Genomic DNA, 13,610 nt, shown 5'->3' with positions numbered 1-13,610 from the left:
TGTTCATGGCTCTGTCAGTTCTTTGTCCCTCTTGTGGTTTTATCAAACATGCTGCCGCGGAACACGGGCCTTTTCTGTTATCTGTTGTGATTCTGTCAGGAGTACCTGGCTTGCCTGTTTTCTTTAAGAAAAGAGTGTGGGGTTGTTTGGGTTTTTTTTTTTTTTGCTGCTCTTTGGGGTATAGGTTTCCCGTAGGTAAGATAAGAAGGAACCTAAATGAGCAGGATACTGAGTTTCCCCGAATAGGTGGGCAGTCTTTATGTCAGCTACATAACAGCTCAGGCATTGTACTTGAAGAATCCTCTGCAAAGTGCATTTTGGTGTTAGTGCAGTGTTTGCTGTGAAAAATGTAAAAATGTTCTAAATAAAAATGTATGTGGAAGAGCAGAATTTGAAGTACTGTATAGCACTGAATATAAATTTGGGGATTGCTAGCATGTAAATGTTGCTACATGGGGTTTTACTCAGTTTTGGCATACTGAGAGGCGGGGGGTGGGTGGGAGAGGATAAGTTTATTTACTTATTCAAAAATTGCCCTGCCTGGATGCAGTTATCTATGTTCTAAAAGCAAATTGCTAACCATAGCTCTCCTAATGTTTGTGTGTACATCATTAATTACTTCAAGCCTGCAGGTGCTTATTACTGTGATTCATTAATCTGACCGTTGTATAATCTGAAAGGATGAAAGCTAATTGACTGCATTTTTATCCCTTAATTTTATCAGCCACAACAATTCTGTGAGACAGATTAGGTTGAGAGAGTGACAGGTCCAAAGTCATTCAGTAACCTCCATGAATCTTGTAAGTCCTATAGTATACTTGGAAATCTCCATGCCAGGGAACGCTGAACTGCATGTTCAGTCATGTTTTTTAAAAATTCAGCTAGGCTTATAGAATTTAGTGGAATGTAAAAGAACAAAACCAGTTTTAAATGTTTTTGGTTTTTGCTTTGAACCTCTAATTTAGGAAACAGACCACATATTTCTCACATTATCCACCTACGCATTTTTACAGTGATTGTGGCCTTGGCAAATGAAATTGCAGCAACTATGTTGCAGTGCAAGGAATGGCGTAATTGATTGAAATAAGCCTCAGAATTGCATGCTACCTTTATAAATATACAAACTTTGCACTGTTTAAACATTATAACAAGCAAAACAAAAAAAAATGGAGATTTGAGTATTTGTAATTCATTATGAGATTCATATGAAAGATTCTTGGGCAGGATAAATATGTTATGGGGTTGCTTTGCTGCATCCAGCACTGGGTACCTTAAATCTGTGCAGGGCACAATGAAATCAAAAGATTATCAAGGCATTCTGGAGTGAAACATCATGCCCAGTGTTAGACAGCTCTGTCTCATTCACAGATCGTGGGTCCTCAAACAGGATAATGACCCAAAACATACAGTACATCTAAGAGAACCCAAGAATGGTTGAAAAGCAAACATGGGACTCTTCAGAATATGAGCCAGCAAATTTTCTGTCTATAGAAATACAAGATAGCCTTAATGGCACTATGTATGTTTTTCTCTAAAGTTAGATTGCTTCTTTGCAAATACCAAGGAAAAGTCCTAGAATTCAACTTTATATATGGGGATTAGTTCTTGGTTATTGCTATGAGATTCTTATATATTCTAATCACACTACTGACTGTTGATCTGTAAACTCAGTTATGATTGGAATGGCATACAGATGCAGCCAAAAGCATTGGTACCTATCTACTTTTCCCCAAAGAATACCAATTTGCCATGAAATAAGTTGAAACTGACACAAGTAAATGGCATCCACCATTCTCTATTCCATAGACCACAGGGCAGACTTCACTTTTGATATACGACCTAACATACTTTCGTAAATAATAAAACAAATGAAAATGGCATGGACGTAAGTATTGGTATCCCTAACCTAATATTTTGTAGCACACCCTTTTGAGGCAGTAACTGCAATCAAGCCCTTTCTGTAGCTCTGAATAAGACTTCTGCACTTTTCAGTTGGCAGTTTGTCCCACTTTTCTTGAGCAAACTGCTCCAGTTGTCTTAGACTTGATGGGTTCCTTCTCCCAACTGTGAGCTTCAGCTTTTTCAACAGATGTTCTATTGGATTCAGATTAGGACTCATAGCAGGCCAATTCTGAAGAGTCCCATGTTTGCTTTTCAACCATTCTTGGGTTCTCTTAGATGTACTGTATGTTTTGGGCCATTATCCTGTTTGAGGACCCACGATCTGTGAATGAGACAGAGCTGTCTAACACTGGGCATGATGTTTCACTCCAGAATGCCTTGATAATCTTTTGATTTCATTGTGCCCTGCACAGATTTAAGGTACCCAGTGCTGGATGCAGCAAAGCAACCCCATAACATTATGGAGCCGCCTCTACATTTCACAGGGATAGTTTTCTTTTCTTTGAAAGCATTGTTTTTCTTCTGTGAATGTAGAGCTGCTGTGACTTACTCAAAAGCTCTAATTTGTTTTTGTTGGTCCAGAGGACATTCTCTCAGAAGTATTGTGGCTTGTCTGGCTTTCAAAAGTGGGGTCTTCTACCATGGAGGCCACTTTCAGTCAGATGGCAACAGATGGCACTTGATATTGTTCTACCTTGATCTTGGAGGTCAGCCAGGATCTGTTTTGAAGTTTTCCTTGATTCTTTCTCCACCATCCAAACTATTTTTCTGTTCAACCTGGGGTCAAATTTCCTTTTGTAGCCATGTCCAGGGAGGTTAGCTACTGTCCCATGGACTTTAAACTTCATATTAGCAACCATGGTTGCAGGAACATGAAGTTCTTTGGTGATGGTTTTGTAGCCTTTAGTTTCACCATTCTTGGCTTTCGTCTTCCTTTCCTCCTCAGAAAGCTCTCTGCTTTTCTTTCTCTTGTCATGTTCACTGTGCTGCATGTTAATATGTTTTCTACTACAGATTAAGGTTACTATGGTAACTAATCATTTGGCCGGATGAGGAGGTTGAATTTAATTGTCCCCTTTTCACGTGTTAATGGTTGCATTACCTAAGGGAGGAACTTGCCTGAACTTGTTTTAGTTTCAGTTTCCCTTCTGTGTAGGCTTGCAGAGAGTATGCAGCTGAGAGAAATCTCTCCTCTCAGCAAACAGCCTTTAAATATGTTTGCTTTCTGTAAATAAAATTATTTTATAGATAATTTTTTATAGAAATGCCTGGTGTGTGACTTTTCTGATCTCTCCTGGGCCAAATGCTTTCTAAGCACTCTGCCAACACTGCACACAGTGACACAAAATACCCGACTGAGTACTTCTCTCCAATCAGGCTGAGTGAGTGTGAGATTGAAGACATCTGTGATACAAATTAATAGTCTGCTCGAAAGAATACTATGTCTTAACTTCTAAGGAGTGCCTAATAACAACAACAACGATGTTACATGAGGGACCGTCTCATCCCCATTACATCGACCCGTCCTACCTGGTCAGGCAGAGAGGGCATGTTGCAGATCCCGTCTACGAAAGAATGTCGATTGGCGGGGCCCAGGAGGAGAGCCTCCTCTGCCGTTGCCTGCACTGTATGGAACACTCTTCCCCCAGAGGAGAGGCAAGCCCCCACTTTCCTGGCCTTCCGGGAAGGAGTGAAGACTTCGCTCTGCCATCTTGTGTGAGGAGGGGTAACCAATCCTGGAGGTGGCTAGTGCCCTGAAGACACTCCCTGGAAATTAAGGACTTCGTCCCATCTACCTCCTGGAATATATTATTTGAAAAGATTGTTTTTATTGTATTTTATTGTAATTTAATATTTTATTCCTGTTCTATTGTAAACTGCCCAGAGTTGCTCTCTGAGTGAGATGGTTGGTGGCTGAATTTGACAAATAAATGATGTCCATGCCATTTTCATGTGTTTTATTATTTACAAGAACAAGTACATCGGAAGCAAAGTATCTTGCTCTGTGGACTATGGAATAAGGAAAGGTGGATGCCATTTGTTTGTTTCAGTTTCAACTTCATGGCAAATTGGGATTCTTTGGGGTACCAATACTTGTGGCTGCATCTGTTTAGTAAAGGAATGTTGCATGAAAAGATGATCCAATCCTTCAACTGTATAATACAGATTTGTAAAGTTTATAAAGAGTTTGATGTTTTGAGGATTTCTCAAGCATCACTAATCTCTACAATGTCCATTTTGAAAATAAAAGGTACTGCCATTTTGATGCCAAATTTTGATAGCATGATCTTGGACTACTCTTGGGAATTTTATGGGTTTAAAGAGTGGAACATTCTTCCCAGAGGCCTTGTGCATCCATCCCCCCCTTTATTTTTAATACTGAGTACAAAATTGCACTAGTGAAAATTGGCCATTGTGCTACTGAATTTTAACAGTAACATGGGGTATTCTGGGGTTCAAAAATAGGGTGTTGAGTAGCTCCATGCCTATAGGAATCAAAGGTTCCTTTCATCATGAAGCCTAAAGTAGTGCTACAAAGTAATCCAGACAATGAAGTAGCAGTGTCAGCCTCATTATTTCTTTCATTATGGACTTCGGTATAAGATACAAAACATGAGGTAGCTGACATATTACAGGTAGTCCTTGCTTAACCATTTGTTGAGTGATGGTTCAGACTTACTGTGGTGCTGAAAAAGCCCAATTTACAGCTGCTCTTGCACATCCCTGCAGTCATGTGATCACAATTTGGATGCTTGGCAACCAGTTTGCATTTATGACTGTCGCAGTGTCATGTGATCACCATGATCACTTCCCGGCCGGCTTCTGGCAAACAAAATCAATGGGGAACCACATGGTTCGCTTAGCGCCCGCAGTGATTTGCTTAACAGCCACCGCAAAAGGTGGTAAAATTGGGTTGGATTCACTTAGTGACAGCTTTGCTTAGCAACCAAATTCCGGTCCCAATAGAGATAGTTAAGCAAGGACAACCTGTTTTTATAAAATATTGCTTTAAAGATTCATGATAGAATTTGATTGTATTGCTTTCCTTATTTTATATTCAGGACTCTAAACAGGAAGGCGTTTTTTCTAAACCTTTAACGTTTATTGTCTAAGAATCTTACACTTCAGTAATTTTCCTTCACAGACTTCATGAGTTCCATAACCCATGATGTTTAGCCATGGTTGTGGAAAAAGTTCAACATTGGTTTATTTGCATAATATACTTAGCTAAATCTAAGCTTGTTTTGTTTAGCAACTGTTTAAATCCATTTACTTATTTTCTTATATGTGAATGCTAAGTAGTTTGAACCGTCTGCTACTTGGTAAAACAGTATCTTTGAGCAGTTCTTGATCAGTTTGCAGCAGTTACTTCATGACAAGATCTTTATAACATTTCCAGCTTCCTCACCCTACTGTATACAACTGGATTTAGTGAATGGTTAACAAGAAAACATCCTACACAGAATTTTAAGGTCTTGTATGTATTGATAGAATAGTTTTTCGGTTGATTTTGTGCTGGATTCTGTTAGGTATATTAATGCTCCTGCTATTTAAGACTGAGAAATCCTCTAAAATGCTGCTGAAATAAATAATGGCTACTTTTTCAAACAAATCTAAACAATCAACTTTTTTTCAGTTGTACTGACAACTCCCCTGCTTTTGAAGAAAGACTGTGCAAAAGGTCCAGAGGTATGGTGTCAGAATTTGAGAACTGCATCTGATTGCAAAGCAGTTAAACATTGTCAGCAAAATGTGTGGAACAAGCCTACTGTGGTAAGTTGTCTAACAGTAAATTGAATGTGAAGATAAACAATTTGAACTAATTTTCTGTTTCTGTGATGGCTTCATAGCTCCTAAGTAAAGGAAACACTAGGTAGATACCACAACAAATGTTACTGCTTTGCAACATAGAAACTACTTCATTGAACCTTTATATTTTGTAGTAGTAGACTACTGAATCTTGATCATGCATTAGAAAAGGTTCTTCTAATATGTTAGTGTACTTTCTTAGAAGTGGGAGAAGGCAGTTGAGGTTTTTTTTTCTACGTAAGTAGAAGTGGTAGTTTTCAGCTAAATACTTGGTGCTTTCCAGAAATGAGAATAAGTGGTCATCAGTCAGAATTGCTTTTGAATGTGAAGGAGAAAACTGTTAATGAGCATTTGTCTGTCTCCAACATTATATACAATATTACTGAATATCTAATTTATATGAATATGCAGAACATCTCAAATTTGAAATATTTTCAGATTGAAACATGTTTTGAGTTCAAGATGGCTGTTTCAGTGGAATGGTTCCAGTAAGAGTGGAATAACTGGGTTTCAAAATATTTTGCCCACTCCTACTAATCTGTTACATTCAGTGCACTGAAGATGTTGCCTAGTCTGGCAACTGTTTTCTGCAAGAAAACAACAAGGCTCAGAGAGCACCAAGGACTCCACAGTTCATTCAACCCTGAGCTACAAATATTCTCTTCAGTTGATTCTCTTTTCTCTCGCTTTGGGTAAATACAGGTCTTTCATTATGATTCAGACAGTTGCACATATTCTCTGAACTGGGAAACAAATTAGTTCTATTGCTAAAGCAATAGGTTGTTACCTAAAAAGGTTCAGTTACCATATTTTTGTTTCAGTGTAATGGGACCAGTTTAATAAATCACAACAGAAGCACCAAGGCTCTGTGTGCATGGAGGCTTTTTTAATTTTGAAAATTTTAATGAGTTCATTTTTGTGGGTTTTTTGGTAAAAAAAGAAACCTACAAAAGAAACAAACAAGTAAAAAAGGATTACAAACTATACATATCTATCCATCAAATGTTAAACAATATTTAAAAGATTCTAAGGGGAATAATAATACCCTATTGTTGTAAAGTGTCATGAAATCTATGCCAAAAGGAAATGTATTGTGACTTTTTTTTATTAGAATATAAAATTGCCTTTCCAAAAGAGATACATTATACATTTTTTAATCTAGTCCTTAGTGTTGGGGAATAATTTTAATTTTCTAATTTCTCAAAATTCTTTTAGTAATATCCCACACTCAGTATAGCTGTAATTCCTCAAAAATAGATTCCAAAACTTTGGGATATAAGTTAACATATTTAATACAAAAGATTTTCCCATAATTTTCCTTATGTATGTTAAAATACTATTCCAAATCAAGAGAGTCAATGAGACCACCACAATTTTTTTCCATTGTAAGCAGAGAAAATCTGACATCCATCCTTTCAGATACATTCTTTGGGGTATCCAGAAGATTCGAAGTAGAATATTTCCATGAATTAACTTTAATCTTAAATTCAATGAAATCAATTTGACATTTTTTAAGGCCTGGGACCACTGATGTTCTGTTATTGGATGTTCCAGTTCTTTAATCCATAAACTATAAATAACATTAATAGCAAAGTTGAAGTACTCTTTAGTTTTTGATACGAATATTCTGTGGGCTTAGTTTCAGACATTAACTCCATCAGAAATGAAAGTAATTCATGGTTCTTGAAAGCAGGAAAAGCATCTTGTCCCTGTTGAGCTATCAAGATGTACTTGAGTTATTTATTTATTTATTTTACTTTTCAAATTTTGCCACTGCTCATCTCCCCTGAAGAGAGGGACTCTGGGCAGTTAATATTGCCACTTTTCTGAATTAAGGAAACAATTCTGTTTGAAGTTGAGAAAAATCCTTAAAATAATCTTTACAAAGTAATTGATTTAAAGTGCCTATAGGTCGTCCTTGTTTAGCAACTTATTTAGTGACCATTTGCAGTTACAACAGTGATAAAAAAGTAACTTTGCAACCAAACTTCACATTTACAACCTTTGCAGGTCTGTAAAGCAAAGGGAAGCTGAAGTAAGATTGTAAGCACAGTTGCAGTTTCACTTAGTGACTGCTTCACTTAACGACCAAGTCGCTGGTCCCAGTTGCAGTCGATAAATGAGGACTTATCTGTATTACACATTCTGCCCATAGTTTCCAATATAACATTTTCTCCCTATTTTCAAAGCAGAGTTCTTCTATGAAGTTAAATGTTCATGGCTTCGATGTCAAAATCCAGTCCGCATCCTGATAGGGCAAAACATGTCTAACTACTTGCAATCCTGGAAAACAAAATATTGTTTCTGCTATATGTTGACCCAAGTAATTGCTAGGACTTTAATGGAAATAAATAAATACTTTTCAGCAAGGCCCAAAATATTCCACATTGATATAGACAATAAAATTCAAGACCAGTTGTTATTTTTTTTGAAAATTTAAATTTATCATCCTCAAAAATAATCTCAGTTTAGCCAGTGAAATCTTAGGTAGCCTATTTTCTCATATAAAATTCTTCAATAATTTATCTGAAGAAAATATTTATTTGGGATTAACATTGGAATACCTCTTGAAACTTAGGTCAGTCATGGAGTGCTGTTCATTTTAATAACATTAATTTTACTTAAAGGAACTTTAATCCATCTATTGATATCTAAGGCAATCTTCTATAAAACTTTTAACATTTTTTTCTACATATTTAGAAATATTTTTGGAATATAAAGTCCTAAATGCTTAATATAGTCTGTAGAGATTACGAAACCCAATTCTTTATATTGTTCTAGTGACCTATCAGAACCCCAAAAGACTTAACCCGGTTAACCTTATATCAGTATTTACCAAAGTGTTGAACCACCCATATAAAGATTAACATCAAATAATTATCCAGAATTGCCAAAATATCAGTGTATAAAAATAATTTATATTCAAAACCCACAGGTATGACACCAGTAATATCACTAGACTAGATGTGGTGTTCTGCTAAACCGTTCTTTTCAACTGGGCCGTGATGTTTTTAATGAAACTTCTCCATGGTGGTTTATCGCTATGGATAAATGTAGAATGAATCACTTTTAGAAAACTACGTGCACTTTCTTTTTTGCTTTATGAATCAGAATACTGTAAGTACATAATTTTAAAAGCCTGTATATTTATCCATCTAGTGTTGCAGTGAAGCCCCTCATTAGATTGACATATTTTCTGTGAATGGACTAATCAAATTCACTGGAGAACTGCTCTTAACTGTATAAATAATTCAATAAATAAATAAATCAAGTATTGGAAGAGTAGTAGTATATCTCCTCTGCATTCCCTGTTCTCTCTCCATAAAACTTAGTTTCTAATCCCCTGATTATCCTGGTTGCACTCTTCCAGGGGATTATCCTAGTTGCGCTCTTCGAAACCTGTTCCATTGTCTCTGAATTGTTCTAGAAGCGTGCTGCCAGAAGAAGGCACAATACTCAAGACCTGATCACCACAGAATAAAGTGGAACTGTTAACTTCATGTGATTTGGAACCTGTTCCTTTGTTGATGGAGCCTAAAATTACATTTGCCTTTTCTGTAGCTCCATCACAAAACTGATTCCTATTACGTTTGAATTGACTACTACTTTGAAAATGATGAAAGCAGCCTATTTTAAATGTGATACAGAGGAATTAAATGCAAAACAATTATTTTGAACTCAAAACAGGGCATTCCAAATTCAAAAAGGTTCAGAGTATTTTGCACACTAATGATAGCTGTTTGGTTACAATTTTTGAATAAGATCTGTATCCAACTTGTTTTTTATATATAATTTTTATTTTAAAAAATTACAGAAGTAAAAGATAAATGTGAAAATATATAAAGCAAAGTTAAGAAAAAGAAAAACAAAGAAAAAGTATGAAGAAAATACAGATCCAAAAAGAAAAAAAGCAACTTCCAATCTTCTTTACAGAAGTTTCAAACAAACTTATTATCCATCCTCCCTCTTTAAGACTACATTACGTAGTTCCCTTCTATCCCATATTCAGCCCTTTTTAATCAGCAAATCCAGAAATCACCATTTCATTTTTTCCATTTTCAGCAAAAAAATCCACAAAAGGTTTCCAGTCAATTAGACTTCTATATTTTTTAAATAAAAAAGTACTTGTTGTTTTATCCCTGATCAAACAGGTCAATTTTGCCATTTCTATGAATTCTGCCATCTTCACAATGCAGTCCTCCATTGTGGATGTTTCAATATTTCTTCATTGTTGTGCATATAATAGTCTTCTTCCGGTTACCATATATAAAACCAATCTTCCATAAGTCTTTTCAAATTGGCCATCCATAAGTCCCAATTAAAAAAAAGTTCTGGTTTCATCGGAATATTAATCTTTAAAATTCTTTGTATCATCGTATGTATTTGTATCCATTTTTTTTCCTTTTTCACAAGTCCACCATGCATAGTACAATGTCCCTTCGTGTTTCTCACATTTCTAGCATTGATTAAAAGTACCTTTATATATCCTGTACATTTCTCTGGTGTCATGTACCAAGAAGTACATCATTTTATAAAATTTCTTAAATTATAGCACAATGTGAATTTCAGTCCTTGTAACCACATTCTCTTCCTTTTATCCATCTGTGTATTATAACCAAATTTCTTAGCCCATTTTATCATGCACTCTTTAACTTGTTCTTCCATTTCAAATCTCTGCTAAAATGTATACATTTTAGCAATCACATGTTCATCATTTGTACATAGTTCAGTCTCAAATTCCATCTTACGTTCAGTTCCTGTTACTTTTTTATCTATATTAAATCTTTCTCTTAATTATGCATATGAAAACCATTAAAAAAAATTCCTCTGCTGTCAGTTGTTCTCTTGACTTCATCTTAAATTCTCCATGTACTTGTACTAACAAATCTTGATATGTTAACCATTTCTCTTTGTCCATTCTTTTCCATGAAATGCTTCTTTAATTTGCCTTGTGTTGATTTAATTCCTTTCACAGAGTTCTGTCTTTTTGTGGACAGACCACTCCATTCCAGTCTCTCAAGAAACACCAATTTTCATATGCAAATCTAAATGATTCTTCTATAAGTCCCTTTGATTAATAACTGGCAAATAGAGGGAGAAAATGTAGAAGCAGTGAAAGACTCCTAGGTGCAAAGATTACTGCAGATGCTGACTGCAGTCAGGAAATCAGAAGACGCTTAATCCTTGGGAGAAGAGCAATGACAAATCTCGATAAAATAGTCAGGAGCAGAGACATCACGCTGACAACAAAGGTCCGCATAGTTAAAGCAATGGTGTTCCCCATAGTGACATATGGCTGCGAGAGCTGGACCATAAGGAAGGCTGAGCAAAGGAAGATCGATGCTTTTGAACTGTGGTGTTGAAGGAAAATTCTGAGAGTGCCTTGGACTGCAAGAAGATCAAACCAGTCCATCTTCCAGGAAATAAAAGCCAGACTGCTTACTTGAGGGAATGATATTAAAGGCCAAACTGAAATACTTTGGCCACATAATGAGAAGACAGGACAGCCTGGAGAAGATGTTGATGCTAGGGAGAGTGGAAGGCAAAAGGAAGAGGGGCCGACCAAGGGCAAGACGGATGGATGATATTCTAGAGGTGACGGACTTGTCCCTGGGGGAGCTGGGGGTGTTGACGACTGACAGGAAGCTCTTGTGTGGGCTGGTCCATGAAGTCACGAAGAGTTGGAAGCGACTAGACGAATAAACAAAATAAGTCCCTTAAAAAGTATAGCTTTTGTTATCATATGGGGCATATATTCCCAGTATCATAATCTTTAGTTTCGTTTCAAATTAATTTCAACTACACACCCACCGTGGTCATCAGTCATTATCAATTTTGGTTGTAATTGTGGGCTTATGTACAAAACAGTTCCATTTTTCTTACTTGCCCCTGCCGAAATAAATTCCTTTCCCAAATGTTTAAAAATCAAATAATTTTTTTATCTTATATGTGTTTCCTGTAAACAAATTGCACCTTTGCATAGTTTGCAAGTTCAAAGTTAAAGGAACAGTGGCTACACTACCTGGACAGGACAGAAAAAGGAAGCTGTCAATGGCTGCGACCAGATTTCTGAGAAGGCGGATGCAGAGAAACCCTTGAGTGACTGCAAAAGACCTGCAGCAAGACTCGGTAGCAACAGGCACTGAGGTTTCAGTGAGCACAGTAAGGTGCGTACTAAACACAGAAGGTTCCCATGCCAGAACTCCGAGACGTACACCGCTACTGACCCAAAAGCACAAGAGAAGTCAGCTCCAATATGCTCAAACTCATATAAATAAGCTACAGAAGTTTTGGGATTCTGTTCTGTGGAGCAATGAAACAAAACTGGAACTTTTCAGCCCGATGGATCAGTGGTATGTCCAGAGGAAGAAGAATGAAGCATACGCTGAAAAGAACACTCTGCCTACAGTTAAGCATGGTGGTGGCTCAGTGATGCTCTGGGGCTGCTTTGCATCCCCTGGCACTGGAAACCTGCAGCGTGTGGACAGCAAGATGGATTCATTGAAGTATCAGGAAATCCTAGGAGAAAACGTCATGCCTTCTGTAAGGAAGCTGAAGCTTGGGCGTCATTGGACCTTCCAACAGGACAATGATCCCAAGCATACCTCAAATTCCACTAAGCCTTGGATGCAGAAGAAGTCCTGGAAGATTCTACAGTGGCCATCACAGTCCCCTGACTTGAACCCCATAGAAAATCTCTGGTGGGATTGAAAAAGGCAGTTGCAGCACACAAACCCTGAACTGAACTAGAGGCCATTTCTCATGAGGAATGGGCTAAGATTCCTCAGGAATGCTGCCAGAATGTCTGGCTATGCATCTTGTTTGCAGCAGGTCATAACCACAAAAGGGTGCTCTACTAGGTACTGAAGATCCTTGCCATGAAGGGGTTGAATAATTTTGAGACTGGACAAGTCATTATAAGTTGCATTTTCAGTTGAATTTGGGGACACCACTTGAAGCATTAATTGCGTTCAGCTATTTCAATTGCCTTTGATTTGTTCATTGCAAACAGCTGAAAGTCTGTACCTTTTGACAATCAACCAGATTTGCAATGGGGATTGAATAATTTCAATTATAACTGTACTTAAAATATTTATTTCATCTTGTGTTCATTCTTGAGACAATTATGCAACTTAGACCACATTTAAGTAGATTATTAATTAGAATGTAGGATATTTTGTCAGAAGCTTTATTGAAATTAATACATCCATCAATCTACAGTTCCCACAAAGTTCAAAGTAAGCTTACCGGATGAAAAAATAAAACATCTGGCAAGGCATAATAAAAAAAAATAGTGACTTTCTAGTAATTACTGTTGTGTTTTGAATTTGCTTTTTAAGGGTGTGCAGAACATTTAATTTTGAAACATTTCAAGTGCAAAATTTCATGAAATTTCCTATCATGAGCCTGAAATAGCTGTTTCAAATGCGAAGTAGGATGCTTTGAGCATTTTGATGGTGTTCTGCTGTCCTTATTTTTTTTCTCATATTTCCCGAGATAATTAAAAAGTCAAGGAATGAGTATTTGCTTAGAAAGAATCCAAGGTTTGCCTTAACATTCCCCTTTGCTTTTTGTCTTGCTTTGTTTCAGGTTGAAGTAACAACTTGGTATGAAGACCTGTTGTCTTAATGCTTGTTTATTGGATCTTCTTCCTTACCCTTTTCCCCCCTAAATCTCCTAGCATCCAATTCTTATCCCAACTGCTAAAGGCCCTAGCCAGACTTGTGTTATTAATTTCTCAGCTCTTAAACATGCTTAGCCCTCAGTTTGTGGACTGTGACTCTAGTTGTGCATTTCTACTCTTATGCTTTATCCTTCAAGCTTGAATTTTTATTTTCTAGTAACCATTTTCTGAACAGGCAATCTCCTGGTAGTGTTTCATGAGAACATTTTCAGTA

At 36.8% G+C, this 13,610-nt stretch overlaps 1 protein-coding gene across 1 annotated transcript in view; it reads left to right on the top strand.

Annotated features, from left to right (window-relative positions):
* PSAP (prosaposin) overlaps positions 1-13,610 on the top strand; it is a 35,593-nt gene that overhangs the window by 951 nt on the left and 21,032 nt on the right. The window contains exon 2 of the mRNA XM_063307521.1: positions 5,540-5,676. Within this exon, the coding sequence (XP_063163591.1) occupies positions 5,540-5,676 (137 nt within the window). The remainder of the gene's footprint in view (positions 1-5,539; positions 5,677-13,610) is intronic.

Source organism: Candoia aspera, chromosome 6 (assembly GCF_035149785.1).
Source record: "Candoia aspera isolate rCanAsp1 chromosome 6, rCanAsp1.hap2, whole genome shotgun sequence".
In the NCBI taxonomy this organism is placed as follows: Eukaryota; Metazoa; Chordata; class Lepidosauria; order Squamata; family Boidae; genus Candoia; species Candoia aspera.
Note: the sequence above shows the minus strand (reverse complement) of the source record. Positions and strands in the feature narration are given on the sequence as shown.